Source organism: Manis javanica, chromosome 7, assembly GCF_040802235.1.
Source record: "Manis javanica isolate MJ-LG chromosome 7, MJ_LKY, whole genome shotgun sequence".
In the NCBI taxonomy this organism is placed as follows: domain Eukaryota; kingdom Metazoa; phylum Chordata; class Mammalia; order Pholidota; family Manidae; genus Manis; species Manis javanica.
In genome coordinates this window covers 80,997,500-81,018,572 of record NC_133162.1, presented here as the reverse complement: position 1 = coordinate 81,018,572, position 21,073 = coordinate 80,997,500, and the positions used below count along the sequence as shown (strand labels likewise).

Here is a 21,073-nt window from a genome sequence, read left to right as displayed (position 1 = left end):
ATCCAAAGCCTGCAATGGCAGTAAATACATATATATCGATAATCACTCTAAATGTAAATGGACGAAATGCACCAATCAAAAAACATAGAGTAATAGAATGGATAAAAAAGCAAGATCCATCTATATGCTGCTTACAATAGACTCACCTCAAACCCAAAGACATATACAGACTAAAAGTGAAGGGATGGAAAAAGATATTTCATTCAAACAATAGGGAGAAAAAAGCAGGTGTTGCAGTACTAGTATCAGACAAAATAGACTTCAAAACAAAGAGAGTAACAAGAGATAAAGAAGGACATTACATAATGATAAAGGGCTCAGTCCAACAAGAGGATATAACCATTATAAATATATATGCACCCAACACAGGAGCACCGACATGTATGAAACAAATACTAACAGAATTAAAAGAGGAAATAAAATGCAATGCATTCATTTTAGGAGACTTCAACACACCACTCACTCCAAAGGACAGATCAAATCACCTAGACAGAAAATAAGTAAGGACACAGAGGCACTGAACAACACATTAGAACAGATGGACCTAACAGACATACACAACATTCTACATCCAAATGCAGCAGGGTACACATTCTTCTCAACTGCACATGGAACATTTTCCAGAATAGATCACATACTAAGCCACAAAAAGAGCCTCAGTAAACTGAAAAAGATTGAAGTTCTACCAACGAACTTCTCAGACCACAAAGGTATAAAACTAGAAATAAATTGTACAAAGAGAGCAAAAAGGCTCACAAACACATGGAGGCTTAAGAATATGCTCCTAAATAATCAATGGATCAATGACCAAATTAAAACAGAGATCAAGCAATATATGGAGACAAATGACAACAACAGTACAACGCCCCAACTTCTGTGGGATGCAGTGAAGGCAGTTCTAAGAGGAAAGTATATAGCAATCCAGGACTATTTAAAGAAGGAAGAACAGTCCCAAATGAATACTCTAAAGTCACAATTATTAAAATTGGAAGTATATAGCAATCCAGGACTATTTAAAGAAGGAAGAACAGTCCCAAATGAATACTCTAAAGTCACAATTATTAAAATTGGAAAAAGAACAAGTGAGGCCAAAAGTCAGCAGAAGGAGGGACATAGTAAAGATCAGAGAAGAAATAAATAAAATTTAGAAGAGTAGAACAATAGAAAAAAAACAATGAAACCAAGAGCTGGTTCTTCGAGAAAATAAATGAAATAGATAAAAACCTTAGCCAGACTTGTTAAGAGAAAAAGAGGATCTACACACATAAACAGAATCAGAAATGTTAAAGGAAAAATCAATGGATACCACACAAATACAAAGAATTCTTAGAGAATACTATGAAAACCTATATGCTAACAAGGTGGAAAACCTAGAAAAAATGGATAGCTTTCTTGAAAAACACAACCTTCCAAGACTGACCAAGGAAGAAACAGAAAATCTAAACAGACCAATTACCAGCAATGAAATTGAATCAGTAATTAAAAAGCTACCCAAGAACAAAACCCCGGACCAGATGGATTCACCGCTGAATTTTATCAGACATTTAGAGAAGACATAATACCCATTCTCCTTAAAGTCTTACAAAAAATAGAAGAGGATGGAATACTTCCAAACTCATTCTATGAAACCAGCATCACTCTAATACCAAAACCAGGCAAAGATACCACAAATAAAGAAAATTACAGACCAATATCTCTGATGAACATAGACACAAAAATACTCAACAAAATATTAACAAACCAAATTAAAAATATCAAAAAATCATCCATCATGATCAAGTGGGATTCATCCCAGAGATGCAAGGATGGTACAACATTCAAAAATCTGTCAACATCATCCACTACATCAACAAAAAGAAGGCCAAAAACCACATGATCATCTCCATAGATGCTGAAAAAGCATTTAACGAAATTCAACATCCATTCATGATAAAAACTCTCAACAAACGGGGTATAGAGGGCAAGTAACTCAACATAATAAAGGCCATGTATGACAAACCCACAGCTGACATCATACTTAGCAGCAGGAACTTGAAAGCTTTTCCTTCAAGATCAGGAACAAGATAAGGATGCCCACTCTCCCAGCTTTTATTCAACATAGTACTGGAAGTCCTAGCCACAGCAATCAGACAACACAAAGAAATAAGAGGCATCCGGATTGGTGAGAAAGGAGTCAAACCGTCACTCTTTGTAGGTGACATGGTATTGTACATAATAAACCCTACAGAATCCACTCCCAATCTAGTAGAACTAATGTCTGAATTCAGCAAAGTTGCAGGATACAAAGAAAACTAGCAGAAAGAGAAAGCAGGAAAACAATTCCATTCACAATTGCATCAAAAAGAATAAAATATCTAGGAATAAACCTAACCAAGGAAGTGAAAGACCTATACCCTGAAAACTACAAGACACTCTTTAAGAGAAATTCAAGAGGACACTAACAAATGAAAACTCATCCCATGCTCTTGGCTAGGAAGAATTAATATTGTCAAAATGGCCATCCTGCCTAAAGCAATTTACAGATTCAATGCAATCCCTATCAAAATACCTACAGCATTCTTCAATTAACTTTAACAAATATTTCTAAAATTCATATGGAACCACAAAAGACCCCGAATAGCCAAAGCAAGCCTGAGAAGGAAGACTGATGCAGGAGGGATCTCGCTTCCCAACTTCAAGCTCTACTACAAAGCCACAGTAAGCAAGACAGTTTGGTACAGGAACAAAAACAGACCCATAGACCAGTGGAACAGAATAGAGAGTCCAGATATTAACCCAAACATATATGGCAAATTAATATACGATAAAGGAGCCATGGCTATACAATGGAGAAATGATAGCCTCTTCAACAGCTGGTGTTGGCAAAAGTGGACAACTATATGTAAGAGAATGAAACTGTTGCATTGTCCAACACCATACACAAAAGTAAACTTGAAATGTATCAAAGGCCTGACTGTAAGTCATGAAACCATAAAACTCTTAGAGAAAAACATAGGCAAAAATCTCTTGGACATAAACATGAGCAACTTCTTCATGAAGGTATCTCCCGAGGCAAGGAGGAAGAAACAAAAATGACCAAGTGGGACTTTATCAAGTTGAAAAGCTTCTCTACAGCAAAGAACACCATCAACAGAACAAAAAGGCATCCTAAGGCATCCTACAGTATGGGAGAATATATTCATAAATGACAGATCTGATAAAGTTTTGACATCCAAAATATATAAAGAGCTCAACCCCCTCAATGAACAAAAAGGAAATAATCCAATTAAAAAATGGGCAGAAGAGCTGAAAGACACTTCTCCAAAGAAGAAATTCAGGTGGTCAACAGCACATGAAAAGATGCTCCACATCGCTAATCATCAGAAAAATGCAAATTAAAACCACAATGAGATATCACCTCACACCAGTTAGGATGTCCACCATCCAAAAGACAAACAGCAACAAATTCTGGCGAGGATGTGGAGAAAGAACCCTCCTACATTGCTGTTAGAAATGTAAATGAGTTCACCATTGTGGAAAAAAGTATGGAGGTTCCTCAAAAAACTCAAAATAGAAATACCATTTGATCCAGGAATTCCACTTCTAGGAATTTTCCCTAAGAATGCAGTAGTCCAGTTTTAAAAAGACATGTGCACCCTATGTTTATTGCAGCCATATTTACAATAGCCAAGAAATGGAAGCAACCTACGTGTCCATCAGTAGATGAATGGATAAAGAAGATGTGGTACATACACACAATAGAGTATTATTCAGCCATAAGAAGAAAACAAATTCTACCATTTGCAACAACATGGATAGAGCTAGAGGGTATTATGCTCAGTGAAATAAGCCAGGTGGAGAAAGACAAGTATCAAATGATTTCACTCATCTGTGGAATATAAGGACAAAGTAAAAACTGAAGGAACAAAACAACAGTAGTTAGTCCAAGAATGGACTAACAGTTACCAAAGGAAAGGGACTGGGGAGAATGGTTGGGAAGGGAGGCATAAGGCGCTAAAAGGGGCATTATGATTAGCACAAATAATGTAGCAGGGGACACAGGGAAGGTAGTACAACACAGAGATGACAAGTACTGATTCTATAGCATCTTTCTACACTGGTGGACAGTGACTGTAATGTGGTATGTGGTTGGGACATGATAATAGGAGTCTGGTAACCATAATGTTGCTCATGTAATTGTATATTAATGATACCAAAATAAGAAATAAAAAGAATAAGACTTTACAGAGAACAACACACACAAAATCAGTGCTTGTAAAAACAAAATGTAAGTAAAGTCTGGTGTTTGGTTAATCGTATTATACCAGTGTAAAGTTTCTCATTTTGATAATTGTATGGGTTACATTAAATGTTGTCATTCACTGAAGGTGGGTGAAGGATAACAAAGATCTCTGTGTTATTTTTGCAACTTCTGTTTGAGTCTAAAGTTATTTCAAAGTAGAAAGTTAAAAGGAAAAGAAAGGATGCTGTTAGGAAAATGGAAAGGAAAGCCACAGACTGGGAGAAAATACTTGAAAAACATCTGATAAAGGATGTATATTCAGAATATATAAAAAAGTATTCAGTAGCAAGACAATCACATTTTTTAAATGGGCTAAATATTAATTAACTATTGCACCAAAAAAAAAGATTTATGAATTAGGATATAAGCCCACAAAAAATCCTTAACATCATTATCAGGAGTGCAAATATAGAGCACAATGAAATACCACTGTGCACTCACTAGTATGGGTAAAATTAAATGACAGTCACAAGAATGTAGAATGAGCAGAACTCTTGTTAGTGATAGGAATGAAAAATAGTATGGCCACTTTGGAAATGGTTTCACAGTTTCTTATAAAGTTAAACATAGGACTTAGAAATCCCACTCTTAACTATTTACCCAAGGTGAATGGAAAAATAAATTGTGAATGTTCATACTAGCATTTATAATATCCCCCAAACTGGACATAATCCAAATGGTATGTCCATGTAATGGAATACCATACTGTAATAAAAATGGATGCAGTGTAGATGAATCTTTAAAGCATTAGGGCAATTGAAAGAAGCCAAAAACAAAAGTTACATGCTGGATGATTTCATTTATATGAAGATGTAGAAAAGACACAACTAAGCAATTCATTGGAGGGCAGTTATTGATCATACAAGAGGATATTTTATGGTGATGTAAATCTTCTATAGCATGGTTATTTATGGTGGTGGTTATAGGGTTGTATACATTTATCAGAACTCATTGAATTGTACAGTTAATTTTGCTGTGTCCTGGGGTGCTCTTTCTTCTGCCTAGAAAGTTCCCTTCCCTCCCTGCCTTGGTTAATTCAAATTCAGTGTTCATATCTTACTCAAATACTACATTATCCAGGGAATCCTTTCCTGAGTCCAGACTAGCATAGGCTTGCTTCCATAGTATCCTGCTCTTTTTCTTTATTGGGCTTATCACAGCCACAGTTAGTGAAGTGGGTAGTAAACAACATAAGGTCTCTTTTTCTGTCTTAACTGCCAGTTCTGTGAGGGGCCAGATGCTGATTGTGTTCATAGTATGTAGCATAGAGTTAGATTCAAGTACTCCATTAAATATTGTACAACCAAGCATAAGTGGGTAGAGTTCTGTCAGTTGTTCATGGGAGTGGCAGCTGTGACTTCTCTAGAGAGTACCACTGGTTGGGGCTGTCTACTTAACCTTAGGTCCTCTGTCTCCTGCCCTTGTACTGTTGCTGGGGATTTGGCGGGGCTTTTGTTGCTCAGCTGCTGCCACAAGTTTGTCCAGGCTTCCATGTGGGCACCAGTGATCCCCCACCTGCTGCTGGGCCACTCTGTTCTGAGAATAGAGACAAGCCTCTCTTGCTATTATTACTTTAGCACAAAGGGAAACCAGTCCTGTGTATGTTCCTGAATCTGCTTAGCCTTTTCTTTGATTTGAAGCAAGTTGAGAAACTGAAATACAGCCTTTTTGTCACATGTTTTGTAAGTAAGTAGTAAACTCCTGTGAAGCACCGTAGAGACCCTTTTCTCTTCTCATCTTTCATATTCCTAAGGATAGGAGTACCAGTCCCCCAAGTAAGCCTCAGAAGTCTCATTTGCAAACACAGTTTGACTACTTGGGCTACAAACACCATGGTGCTCTGTGCTTAGCCTCCAAGCATATATACATTTAGATCATTATTACTGTCTCCAACCCCTGGGCAGACCTAGTTTGGGGGATAAATGTGTATTCATTGAAGGGCTTGCCACCCAACACTTCCCTCTCTTACTTTTCCCTCTTCTCTTCCTCCCTATTTCTTTATTCTGGTAGGCAAGAGGGAATTCAAATTAAGGTGTGGGCTTGGTCTGGATGACCGGTACCTATATTTGATCATCCTGTGAGCATAGCTGAACGTTAGAAGTCGTTACTAAACTCTTTAAGCCTGTGATCTGTTCCACTTAGGCAGAATTAATGACACTTGTCTTTTCTGACAGTCCTCTCTGGAGTATTATATGACTAGTTTAGAAAATGTTTCTTTGGGTCTTTAATTTATCCAAATCATTTATCTAGCTCCTTAATTGCGTCCAATTTATTTATCTTTTAAGGCTTTCACTATTTGGACTTTTTTGTTTCATTTTTGTTTAACTCCATCATACCTAAGAATCCTCATTAACTTTAATTTTACCTCCTTCCAGATTATTACAATAGCTCGTTTTCCTCTTGCAACTCTTGGTCCCTCTTCTCTTGCAGTATAATCTCCAAGTAGCAGCCAGAAATCTGGTTGATCCTGCCAGGCACTCTGTTGCTCTCCACTTTCCAGTGGCTTCATCCCACTCTAAGAATTCAGCTATTAGACTCCAGTTCATGAACTTCCACGTGTGCATGCCTGACAAGTAGTAGGCACTTCATATTTGCATTGTTAATTAAATCTTACAAGGATTTCATTTTTGTTTTTGCTAGCATTGTCTTAGAAGCACACACAACACACAAACAGTAATTCTTTAGACCTAACAGGTTTTTTGGGATGTGGGGAATAGGTCATAGCTGTCTTGCATGCATTTTGGAATAGGCTAGTTTCATCTAATATTGATGGAAAATAGATTTATCTATAACCAATACTCAAATGGGTAGTAAAAGACTGCCTTGGTAAAAACCAAAATCAGACATGTGGTAAAGGACTGGTTAGAACTTAAGTTATGCTTTTCATGCCCCAAACAGTTCAGAACAGTATTATTTTTTATATCAGAATGTGTTAAATAATTCTTCTCTTTTTTGTATTTTCTACCCTGCTTTGCGTAATTTCAACCTTACAACTTCACCATATGCATTATACCTGTATGTTGCTGTGGGGGTCATGGCTCTGTTGCAGTGAAAGCACTGTGTAGCTCTGTGTTTGTTATGTAGGCATTATACCTGCTAACCAGTTTGCTAGCCTACTTGTTGTTCCTTTTTATGGCACTAAATGAGACTGTGAATTATTTTTGAATGAAAATTTATGAATTTCTTACAAAAAAGTTTCACTACTCTGTAATAAACACATAAAAAGGACTGGCTCTATATTTTAAACTGTGGAAGTGACCTTAAGAACAAGTTTTGTTATTATTTGCTGCCTTTTTTTTTTAGCAGTCTTCCAGTAGTATGTATGCAAGTTAAGACATGTATACAGATTACATGTATACATGACTTCCAGGTTGGAGAAACTGTTTATCCTAGTAAAAGTTTGTTTTTTTTAACTATGAATCGTTTCCTTAAATATAGCAAATGTTAACCAGAGGCTCTGATATTTTTTTCTTTCTGTGTTTTTTAAAGAACAAACTCTTTTAATATGATCTAGTAATCTATGTTACTGTCTACAACATAACTTTTTATAAATCAGCCCTGCTGTCTTTAAGTATAAAGTGAACAGAGTGAGGACTTGGATTTTAAGATCAAACAAATTTATTTTGATAACATCGCATTTTCATTTTGCAGCTTCTTGGTGAATTTTTGGATGAAGCCATTAAATTAATTGCTTGCCATCATGAGCAGAAGCAAGCGTGACAGCAATTTTTATAGTGTAGAGATTGGAGATTCTACATTCACAGTCCTGAAACGGTATCAGAATTTAAAGCCTATAGGCTCAGGAGCTCAAGGAATAGTATGGTAAGTTTTTATTCTCAAAAATTAGACAAGAAAATCATTAACTGCTGTCTTTTCTCCTCTCATAATATAGATACATTGGTAAATATTTAACTTGCCTCAAAAAATTAAAACTATGAAATTTAAAGCTATAGCAGTAAGTTTCTGTTTTGGGATTAGTGATCTTTATTATTAGAACTACAACCTAACTTTTTATAAATCAGCACTGCTGTCTTTAAGTATAAATCATGATTAAATACTTGGTCATAAGCCATGTAAAGACAAATAAAATACCTATATCAGGAAAGAGTAAGTGGCAAGCTTGTTAATTCCATGTATCATCTGTTCCCATAGCTAATTGTTTAATAAGAAGCTCCACTTAATCATCATTTTCACACTATAATGAAACTTTAGAATTTCAGAAGTCTTATTTTGCACTAGGGAATGAATTCAACTAGTATCATCTCACTTACATGTGTTTCAAAACTCTTATGTGCTTTTAAAATAGATTACAAGCTAATTTCTACAAAAAGCCTAGGCATAGATCAGCATAATTCCTTATAAACTGAAGCACAAAATAGTCTTTGGGACAGTTCTGCTAATGATTTTAGATTACTAAGTTAGCATAATAAGCTAATGTTTGGGGGAATTCTAAGCCTCAGTCAAGCATTATTATATCTTTATTATCTCTTCTTAAACCAGATTTGTTTCGGAATCTATTAAAAAAATCATAAGTGTTTACAACTCTATAGTTTTTCAGGTTCTAGAAAAACTCTTAACACATGTACATAAAAAGACATACATAGGGCTATTTTTTTGAAGCACCATTTATAATAATAAAAGTTAGTAAGCACAAAGCCTATTAATAGGAGAATAAAAAATTGGGGTATAGTCATACAGTGAAATACCATCCAACATTTAAAATGAACTGGAGCTATATGTGTCGACAAGGATAATCTCAGAAATGTAGTGTGGAGTTTAAAAGCCAGATGCAGAATATACATACATTATTGTACTATTTATATTGTTTAAAAGTATGAAAAATATTACCATATATTTATGAACACATACATACATAGAAGAGTATAAAAACATTCATAAACTCAAACCTCAGAATAATGCTTTACCTCTACGTTTAGAGAAAAGGAAGGGAACTTCATCTATAATATAGTTTTTAAAATTATGGAGCAATTATGATAAAATATTAGTCTAATAAATTTGTTTAATGGAAACAATAGCATTTATTCTTTTTTCTGTATCCTTGAAGTAATTTGTAATATCAAAAATGTTATAATTTGGGTCATTTTACAGAGCATTATTTGCTGGCTTGTTGTCATTTCAACTAACCATGTTTAATCAGCCACACATTAAATTTAAAGAAAATAATGTGATAATGTCAATATGGGAAGGATTCTGAAAGTCACCTCTTAGTTCAGATTCTAGCTCTGTGACTCATGTCAACTTACGAGTGTGTTTTCTCACCTAATCTACATGGTTGTTGTGAGGAATGTATTTTTAAAATACTTAACAGTGTTTAAAAATATAGTAATGTTTCCATAACTTGGCTTGTCCTCAGACAAATGCATCTTGATATTTGTCTATCAGGATTTTTTAATTGCTTTGGAAGAGACCTTAAGCCATTTTAACTAGCCCCTGTCCTAAGAAATAAGTATCTTAAAATTTTTATTTTTTCATAAAATATTATTATGAAATAAACATGTTTTAAAATTTTTAACTCACTATTGTGTTACTGTCAGAATTAACTGTAAACTGAATTTAAAAAAAATAGTATTATTTTGGGCCCAAACTGTGTAAGATTCACTGGACCTAGATTGGGGACTCTGAATCTCCAGGTGTTTCTAATTTGTACATTTTGAAGAATCAACTATTAGAAATCTAATTTCTTTGGATACAAAATAGTGCAACGTATTCAGTTACTTTTGAACTTTCAGAGTTTGAAATATCACCTTGCTTTAGCAGATAAAAAATTAATAGGAATTAATTTAATGGTTAAAAATAAAACATACTTGGGGAGATTCAAGATGGCGGCGTGAGAGGTGAGATGGAGAACTCCTCTCAAAACCACAAATAGTACAAAAATATAGTTAATTAATACAACTAAGCCTAAAACAGCAACAAGAAAGAAGGCTGAACCAGACTTCATACAAACCTCATGAACAGAGTAGACCCAACGAAACAGGGTAACATATGAAAGCCTTGATCCGGCTGGACCCAAGCCCTTCCCCCACCCCAGTTCACGGGTGGGAGGAAGAGAAACAGAGCCCTGGAGGTCTGCTTTGGGAGAAGACACCTACACTGTGTGGTGCTCTAGACTTTGGGGAGCTCAGACAGGGAGAGTGCTTGAGAGATTGAAATTCTGGCCTTTTGTGGGGGAGGGGATCCACAGCATGCCGCTCTGTATCAGAGGAAAGGCAGGTGGTCTGAGAGGCCTCCTAGCAGCAGAGGGCTGCAGAAGGGGCGGCATTTGCACGGACCTTGCTGCACGGGGGAGGAGAGAGCTGGACAAGGTTGTCTGGGCGTGCTGGGCCCACATGGTTGGGAACTTCGAGGAGCTTCAGGTGCTCCATGCCCCTGGCTGCCTACTCAATTCTGAGGCCCCCCTCTGTGACATGCAGTCTGCTGTGCCTTCCTCCTAGCCTGCTGGCACTGGTTCCCAAACCAGCAGTCACTGTGCTGGCGTCAGGCCAGCCAGAGGGAGGCTCTGCCTACAACAGCTATAGACAGCTTAGACCTGTGTGCTTGGCCCACTGGCTCTGACACTGCAGACAGACACTGCAGATGGGAATTAGGGAACAGATCTTTCCTCCCCTCAGGGTACCAGATTAGCTCCCTACAACCCCCAACCTCACTCTAGGGGTTAAGCAGCTCCAGAGACTGGAGCTTCTGGGCACTAGTGAGCAACACACTGAAATATGAAACATCAAAAGAACATTGTTCAGACCAAAATCTCACAAGCCCCAGAAAAAGGGCCAAATGAAACTGAACTCATGAATCTTCCTGAAAAAGAATTTAAAATAAAAATTTTAAATATGCTTATGGAGGTACAGAAAAATAATCAAGAACTCAGGAATGAATTTAAGTTGGAGATTCAATCATTAAGAAGTTCCATATCTGAAAAGAAACATACAATAGAGGGATTTAAAAGCAGATTAGATGTAGTAGAAGAGACAGTGAATGGAATAGAAATTAGAGAAGAGGAATACAAAGAAGCTAAGGCACAGAGCGAAAAGAGAATTTCTAAGAATGAAAGAATATTGAGAGAACTCTGTGACCAATGCAAGTGAAACAATATTCGCATTACAGGGGTATCAGAAGAAGACGAGAGAGAAAACGGGGTAGAAAGTGTCTTTGAAGAGGTAATTGCTGAAAACTTCCCCAATCTGGGGAAGGAAATAGTCTCTCAGGCCATGGAGATCCACAGATCTCCCAACACAAGGGATCCAAGGAAGACAACACCAAGACATATAGTAATTAAAATTGCAAAGATCAAGAATAAGGACAGACTATTAAAAGCAACCAGACAAAGAAATAAGATCACATACAAAGGAAAGCCCATCAGGCTATCAACAGACTTCTCAACAGAATCCTTGCGAGCCAAAAGAGAGTCACATGATATATTTAATGCAATGAAGCAGAAGGGCCTCAAACCAAGAATACTCTACCCAGCAAGATTATCATTTAAATTTGAAGGAGGGATTAAACAATTTTCAGATAAGCAAAAGCTGAGAGAATTTACCTCCCACAAGCAACCTCTACAGTGCATTTTGGAGGGACTCCTATAGATGGAAGTATTCCTAAGGCTAAATAGATGGCACTCAAGGGATAGACAAAGAGTACAGAATATAATTCATAATATACAAAGAATGGAGGAGGAAGAAAAAGGAGGAAAAAAAAAGAACTTTTAGGTTGTGTTTGTAATAGCATATGAAGTGAGTTAAACTAGATTGTTAGATAGTAAGGGAATTAACCTTGAACCTTTGATAACCACGAATCTAAAGCCTGCAATGGCAATAAGTACATACCTATCAATAATCACCCTAAATGTAAATGGTCTGAATGTACCAATAAAAAGACATAGAGTTACTGAATCGATAAAAAAACAAGACCCATTTATATGCTGCCCACAAGAGGCTCACTTCAAACCCAAAGACATACACAGACTGAAAGCAAGAGGATGGAAAAAGATATTTCATGCAACTAATAGGGAGAAAAAAGCAGGAGTTGCAGTACTTATATCAAACAAAATAGACTTCAAAACAAAGAAAGTAAGAAGAGAAAAAGTAGGACATTACATAATGATAAAAGGGTCAGTCCTACAAGAGGGTATAACTATTATAAATATGTATACACCCAACACAGGATCACCTACACATGTGAAACAAATACAGAATTAAAGGGGTAAATAAAATGCAATGCATTCATATTAGGAGACTTTAACAAACCACGCACTCCAAAGGACAGATCCACCAGACAGAAAATAAGTAAAGAGACAGAAGCACTGAACAACATATTAGAACAGATGGACCTAACGGACATCTACAGAACACTCCATCCAAAAGCAACAGGATACACATTCTTCTCAAGCACACATGGAACATTTTCAAGAATAGATCATACACTAGGCTACAAAATGAACCTCAGTAAATTCAGAAAGATTGAAATTGTACCAACCAGCTTCTCAGATCACAAAGCTATGAAACTAGAAATAAATTGCACACCAAAAATGAAAAAGCCCACAAATACATGGAGTATTAATAACATGCTCCTAAATAATCAATGGATCAATGACCAAATAAAAACAGAGCTCAAGCAATATATGGAGACAAATGACAACAATAATTCAACACCACAAAAATCTGTGGGATGCAGTGAAGGCCTTGCTAAGAGGGAAATATATTGCAATACAAGCATACCTCAGGAAAGAAGAACAATCCCAAATAAACAATCTAATGAAGCTAGAAAAGGAAGAACAAATGAGGCCCAAAGTCAGTAGAAGAAGGGACATAATAAAGATTAAAGCACAAGTAAATAAAATCAAGAAGAATAAAACAACAGAAAGAATCAATGAAAGCAGGAGCTGGTTCTTTGAGAAAATAAACAAAATAGATAAACCCCTAGCCAGACTTATCAAGAAAAAAAGAGCATCTACACATATAAGCAGAATCAGAAATGAGAAAGGAAAAATCTCTACGGACACCACAGAGATACAAAGAGTTATGAGATAATACTATGAAAAATTACATGCTAACAAACTGGATAACCTAGAAGAAATGGACAACTTTCTGGAAAAATACAACCTTCTGAGGCTGACCCAGGAAGAAACAGAAAATCTGAACAGCCCAATTACCAGCAAAGAAATTGAATTGGTAATCAAAAAACTACCTAAGGACAAAACTGCTGGACCAAATGGTTTCACTGCTGAGTTTTATAAAACATTTAGTGAAGACCTAATACCAAGCCTCCTTAAAGTTTTCCAAAAAGTAGAAGAGGAGGGAATACAACCAAACTCATTCTACGAAGCCAGCATCACTCTATTACCAAAACCAGGCAAAGACACCACAAAAAAAGAAAATTACAGACCAATATCCCTGATGGACATAGATGCAAAAATACTCAACAAAATATTAGCAAACCAAATTCAAAAATATAGAAAAAAGATCATCCATCGTGATCATGTGGGATTCATCCCAGGGATGCAAGGATGGTACAACACTCAAAAATCCATCAACAACATCCACTACATCAACAAAAAGGACAAAAACCACATGATCATCTCCATGGATGCTGAAAAAGGACTCGGAAAAATTCAACATCCATTCTTGATAAAAACTCTCAACAAACTGGGTATAAAGGGCAAGTACCTCAACATAATAAAGTCCTTATATGACAAACCCACAGCCAACATCATACTTAACAGCGAGAAACTGAAAGCTTTTCCTTTCAGATCGGGAACAAGACAAGGATGCTCACTCTCCCCACTATTATTCAACATAGTACTGGAGGTCCTAGCCATGGCAATCAGATAAAACAAAGAAATAAAAGGCATCCAAATTGGTAAGGAAGAAATCAGACTGTCACTGTTTGCAGATGACATGATATTGTACAAAAAAACCCCTAAAGAATCTGCTCCAAAACTATTAGAACTAATATCTGAATTCAGCAAAGTTGCAGGATACAAAGTTAATACACAGAAATCTGTTGCATTTTTATACACTAACAATGAACTAGCAGAAAGAGAAATCAGGAAAACAATTCCATTCACAATTGCATCAAAAAGAATAAAACACCTTGGAATAAACCTAACCAAGGAAGTGAAAGACCTATACCCTGAAAACTACAAGAGAAATTAAAGAGGACACTAGCAAATGGAAATTCATCCCATGCTCTTGGGTAGGAAAAATTAATATTGTCAAAATGGCCATCCTGCCTGAAGCAATATACAGATTCAATGTAATCCCTATCAAAAAACCTACAGCATTCTTCAGTGAACCAGAGCAAAGAGTTCTAAAATTTATATGGAACGACAAAGGACCCTGAATAGCCAAAGCGATCCTAACAAGGAACAATGAAGCAGAGGGGGTCTTGCTTCCCAACTTCAAGCCCTACTACAAAGCCACAGTAATCAAGACACTTTGGTACTGGTATACAAGAACAGACCCATAGACCAGTGGAACAGAATTGAGAGCCCATATATAAACACAAGCATATATGGTCAATTAATATAGGATAAAAGAGTCATGGATATACAATGGGGAAATGACAGCCTCTTCAACAGCTGGTGTTGGTAAAACTGGACAACTACATGTAAGAAAATGAAACTGGTTTATTGTCTAACCCCATGCACAAAAGTGAACTCTAAATGGATCAAAGACCTGAATGTAAGTCATGAAACCATAAAACTCTGAATAAAACATAGGCAAAAATCTCTTGGACATAAACATGAGCAACTTCTTCATGAAAATATCTCCCCGGACAAGGTAAACAAAAGCAAAATGAAAAAGTGGGACTATATCAAACTAAAAAGCTTCTGTATAGCAAAGGACACTATCAGTAGAACAAAAAGACATCCTACAGTATTGGAGAATATATTCATAAATGACATATCCAACAAGGGGTTGACATCCAAAATATATAAAGAGCTCACGCACCTCAACAAACAAAAAGCAAAAAATCCAATTAAAAAAATGGGCAGAGGAGCTGAACAGACAGTTCTCTATAGAAGAAATTCAGATGGCCAACAGACATATGAAAAGATGCTCCACATCCCTAATCATCAGAGAAATGCAAATGAAAACTGCAGTGAGATATCACCTCAGACCAATTAGGATGGCCAACATCCAAAAGACAAACAACAACAAATGTTGGCAAGGATGTGGAGAAAGGGGAACCGCCCTACAGTGCTGGTGGGAATGTAAACCAGTTCAACCATTGTGGAAAGCAGTATGGAGGTTCCTCAAAAAACTCAAAATAGAAATACCATTTGACCCAGGAATTCCACTCCTAGGAATTTACCCTAAGAATGCAGCAGCCCGGTTTGAAAAAGACATATGCACCCCTATGTTTATCGCAGCACTATTTACAATAGCCAAGAAACGGAAACAACCTAAGTGTCCATCAGTAGATGAATGGTTAAAGAAGATGTGGTCCATATACACAATGGAATATTATTCAGCCATAGGAAGAAAACACATCCTTCCATTTGCAATAACATGGATGCAGCTAGAGGGTATTATGCTCAGTGAAATAAGCCAGGCAGAGACAAGTATCAAATGATTTCAGTCATCTGTGGAGTATAAGAACAAAGAAAAAACTGAAGGAACAAAACAGCAGCAGACTCACAGAGCCCAAGAATGGACTAACGGTTACCAAAGGGAAAGGGACTGGTGAGGATGGGTGGGAAGGGAGGTAAAATGGGCATTATGATTAGCACACATAATGTAGTGGGGGAGGGACTCGGGAAAGGCAGTATGTACAGAGAAGACAAGTAATGATTCAATAGTATCTTACTATGCTGATGGACAGTGACTGTAATGGGATATGTGGGGGGGACTTGATAACAGGGGGAGTCTAGTAAGCATAATGTTGTTCAAATCATTGTACATTAATGATACCAAAATGAAAAAAATTTAATCTTGTCAGTACCCCAGAGTTGATCAAACCATGGGGGCTAAAAACAAACTCACAAAGTACTGATAAATAAAGTAGAATGGTGATGAATAAACTAGAAACTTAAGTGTCTAGAAAAAAAAAAAGGTAGTACATTGTCATTAACAGACATTTGGATAATAAAGGAAAAAGCCAAAAAAATAGAATAAAGAAATAAAAATAAAACATGCTTTATCTGAAACAGTCAAAAGTTCTGATTTTGGATGGTGCCTAATGGTTTTTTTGTTTGTTTTATTTTGGGAAGGACATATCTGTAAACATGGTAGTTTCTAAGTAAGGATTATAATATTTACATATGTAATGAATGTATATATGCACTAATTATGGTATATATAGAATGTGTAAATGTCTCAATTTATGCCAGGTAACAATTTCTTGATACATATTTTTTCACCACATTTGATACAGTGAGATAGCTGTGAAACAAACTCAAGTTTTCAGTTAGGTGAAAGAGAATGAATGATCAGTTGTGTGCTAACTTTCCAAATATTACATGAACAGAAATAGTCTTTCGTAGTATGTTAGGTGGTCCTATATGAAAAGCATGACCTTGTGTCTTGGTCTTTTAGTCTCAGCTTTGTTTTTAACTTTCTGTCTAACCTTTGACAAACTACTTAACCACTAGTTCTATATCCAGCAATGTTTAAAGTCTCTTTAAACCATAATATCCTATAATTTCAGGACACTTTGCAGTATTTATGCTTTACTTTCACTGACCTGTCAATGAAAAGTGCTGTTTGCTCCATGTCATACTGTAGAGAAAGATATGAAGAGTGAAGAGTATTATATTATATTTCCCAGAATTATAGGTGTTTCATTAGCAGTTATGAAGCAGCTTCTGTTTTCCTGAAATCTACCATTCATATTTATAAATACCTTGATTTTTATCTCCTCCTCCAAAACACATTTTTAAGTTCTTTTTATATTGTAAAATCTTTTGTGTAGATAACTTCTGAATATACTTTCCTTTGTGTATTCATTTTATTGTGTCCAAAGATGTTGGAAGTGATACACTTATGTAGGATTCTTGGGCAAATGTTTTGAGTATTAATTTATGACCACATGTATTATTTTATCCTGTCTTTCCTTGTTGTAGGTGCATACTGATGAATTTAAGCCATTTATTGGATTGGAATACTCATTAAACATTTGTGCTTTGAGGGCCCATTGTATGCTAGGTGGATCTTAGAGGACACCCACAAGCAGTGTGTGTCTTCACAGCCCATTGTCTCTTTGAACCATTAGCGTTTTAATAAACAGTTAACAGTACTACACATGATTGGAGTATGCTGTAATAGGTATAGAAGAAACATGTTGCATATCAAAGATTAGAAATTGATTCAGTCACATTTATCTTTGGAGAAAGTGGGGAATCTGCATGAATGTTTCATAAATTGCAGATTTTTAAGTCTTTTTGTTGTTTTTGCATTTCTTATTACAGTGCAGCTTATGATGCCATTCTTGAAAGAAACGTTGCAATCAAGAAGCTAAGCCGGCCATTTCAGAATCAAACTCATGCTAAGCGGGCTTATAGAGAGCTAGTTCTAATGAAATGTGTTAATCACAAAAATGTAAGTGAACATTTTAGAAAATTTCTTAAGTATAGATGAAGTCAAGATTTGTTCATGAATATATGAATATCAACAGCTTTAAAAATATGAGGTGCTTAAAATTTTTCTTCTGATTTGAACAGTTGTTTACAAGATGCATGTACAGTATAAGTTTTTTCTCAGCTTTCCTATAGCAAAAGAACAACAGCTTCTGAAATTCAGATTGTGTATTTTCTAACAATTAATTTGCAAAAGGAGATTTTAAAAAGGTAAGTGTTTTACAGGAATTTTATTAGGCTCGGTCTCATCTGTTTTTTGTTTTCTGTTAGGGTGACAGCTCTTAAAACTGGAGCCTTAGCACAGAGATGACATTGTTCCTATTAGACTTTGACACTAGAACTTTATTTAATAATATTGGATGTAAAATTCAAATCCTTTCTGCCTACCCCACTTCTACCTTTTTAAGTGATACCAGTACTCACTGGTCACTTAATGTTGAGGATAGCCAGGTAACTTTCATTCATTTTGAGAATAAATAGTTAATACTTTTTAAAATAAATATTAAGAGGATATAAACTAGGAGTGAATTGTGCAGGGTACCATTTGTGAATTACTAAACTGAAAGCATCTGGCTGGAGATGTTTTGTGCTGTCTGTCCAACGGTGTTTATAAAATATGAGCTCAGTAATCTCTGATTTCAGATAACACAATTTACTACATTTTGAGAGCTAACTATGTACGAGCATCTGTGTGTTGGAGTTATTAGGTTAGTCACTAATGGGAAAAATTTATGGAAATTAAGGACTAGGCTCCTTATTTGGGGAGCTTACCGTGTTATTTTGAAGACAAACAAATACATAAAGAGTTAAAGCAGTAGAAATTTATTCATGGTGGATGGAAAGTAAGTGCTGAGATTCAGGAGAGAGAAGATTCCTGTGAGCTTTAATGAAATGGGAGAGCTTGGGGGAAGGGTGGATCTAGACTAATTCTTAAATATGGGGTAAAAATTGGATTGTTGAAGAAGTAGGGCCTCCCAGAGAGGAAGAATTAACATTACAAAAAGGCACAGAGATAAAGGTTAATGTCAGTTAGTGACAGGGAAGAAGCTGTGTCAGCACTTCTTGTTCTTTGTGGTTTCCAGGCATGTTGCTTGTCAAGGTTGTGCATGTGGCCTCCTGCCCTCTGAAGAAGTTGCCCGTGACCCTTTTAGCCTGTTTTGTGGTGATGGTGTGGTGTCACTGCATTGGTTTTGCCTTGGGGGCATGTCCAGTACACCTGCCTCCTGAGCCTCAGTGACTGCAAAGAAAGATGGTTCCATCAACTAATGGAGGACATGAAAAGTTTGTTTCACATTATTTACCCACTATAGGGGTGGCAAAGATCCATCCAGGCAATACCATTAATATCCATTGGAGTTTCAGCACAGAATAGATACTTAAAGTGTATTTGTTCAGTGAATGAATTAAGTATAGGGAAAACTAAATAGAGAGAAGCAGGAATGTCAGTGGAATTTTTCCACCTCCTGATGGATAGATGCTTTTTAATAATTTCATGTTCTGCACAGATCATCTCCTCATTAATCTACTCAGGTTTTTCCCATTCTTTAAAAAAATTTTTTATTGTGTTATAATACACGTAAGAAAAGTTAAACTGTCTTAACCATTTTTAAGTGTACAATGCAGGGGTACTAAGTATATTCATATTGTTGTGCATTTCCCCCTGTATTCACAGATGTTTTGAGTTTCTTTTTCAACTTGGCCAGTTGTTTCTGAATGCACTTTGATATGTGACCTAACATACAGTACTGCATATTCTCTTAATTATGGACATTATAATCTTATTTGGAAATTGGTGACCATTTGACTCACATTCTCTTGGTCTGCTAACAAGTCCCATATTTCCCACCCTTTACTTTTTTTTTTCTTTTGGTTTTAGAGAATTAAGTTTAAGAATAAGCCTAGTACTTTGTATTTTTCTCTATTTCTCTATTAAATCGCACATGTGAAATCTGGTTCCTCTTCCTGGACTGTTGAGGGAATTGCTTTTTTTTTTTTTGCTCTGACTTCGCTTGTTGACTTCACTTCCCAGTTTTGCTCAGGATGCCTTCATAATAACTGAATTAGTTCATTAGCAAGCTTTGAATATACTGTAAAAATTTCATGTCTGAGTATAAAATTTATCCATCTCCCCAATTCTTCATCTTATTCACATGGATATTATTATGGGGACATTTTCAAAACTGCCTTTTGAAATCTTCATATACTTTATCTAGTTGCATTTCTTTGATCTGTTCCTATTTATTGGTAGTATTTTTATTCACAGAAGGAAATGATTTCCCAATGAATTTTTACCTGCTCCTAGTAATTGCTTCTTCTTTCAGATACCACCTGATTAATCAGTCCTTGACTTTTGTTTGACTATCCAGTCTATGATTAATTTCCTTTATTTCCCTTTTTGAAAAATAAGACGACTGTTAAAAATCTTTTTTTAAAATAGCTCTATTGGGATAGAATTCAGGTACTATACAATTAACCCATTCAGTGTATACAATTCAGTGGTTTTTAGTATGTTCACTGATATTTGTGACTGTCTTTGCAGTCACTTCTGGGACATTTCCATCACCTCAAAAAGAAACCCTGTATCCTTTAGCTTTTGTTCCCCCAATTCCCATGTCCCTCAGCTCTAAGCAACCACTAATCTCCTGTCTCTCTCTATATGCCTTTCATCTTTAGCACCTCTCTTCTACTCTAGATTTTCCCACATACTAATGAGAACAGTTTTACTATTTCTCCAGGTATGCAGTTTATCTGATTAGGAGACATGAATTCATTTAAAGCAGCTAGATGCTAACTTTTTATCACTTGTCCTATCTTAAACAAGTTTGTTTTAGCTTTTTTGGTCTGAAAATTATTTTTCAGAATTTATTCACTGAACAAATATTTGAATGCCTTCTCTAAGCAAAGCTTTATGCTTGGATGAATAACATAGATTCTGTCCTCATGAAGTTTATGTCTAGAGAAACATTCCCATGCCTAAGTATAATTATCAGTAAGCATTTAAAAACTGTGTCAGGTATCTTCCTATATACCAGGGCTGTAAAAGGGAATAAAACACAATTTCTAACAAGGATTCTAGTTGGGTTGAGGCTGTTGTGAAAATGAGACTATACTATTGTGTGTTAAATGCCATAACATGTAAGATACTGTGGGAACAGAGGAAAGAGTATATGCAGCTCTGTCAAGGACTAGGGGTTATC

At 36.0% G+C, this 21,073-nt stretch overlaps 1 protein-coding gene across 7 annotated transcripts in view; it reads left to right on the top strand.

Annotated features, from left to right (window-relative positions):
* The window catches only part of MAPK8 (mitogen-activated protein kinase 8), a 158,953-nt gene that overhangs the window by 102,115 nt on the left and 35,765 nt on the right, over positions 1-21,073 (top strand). For 6 of the 7 annotated variants that reach the window (XM_036999254.2, XM_036999249.2, XM_036999256.2 and 3 more), the window contains 2 exons: positions 7,934-8,104; positions 17,709-17,838. In XM_036999254.2, coding sequence (XP_036855149.1) covers positions 7,983-8,104; positions 17,709-17,838 — 252 coding nt within the window. In that variant the 5' untranslated portion in view covers positions 7,934-7,982. The remainder of the gene's footprint in view (positions 1-7,933; positions 8,105-17,708; positions 17,839-21,073) is intronic. The other variant, XM_036999257.2, reaches the window with a different exon arrangement.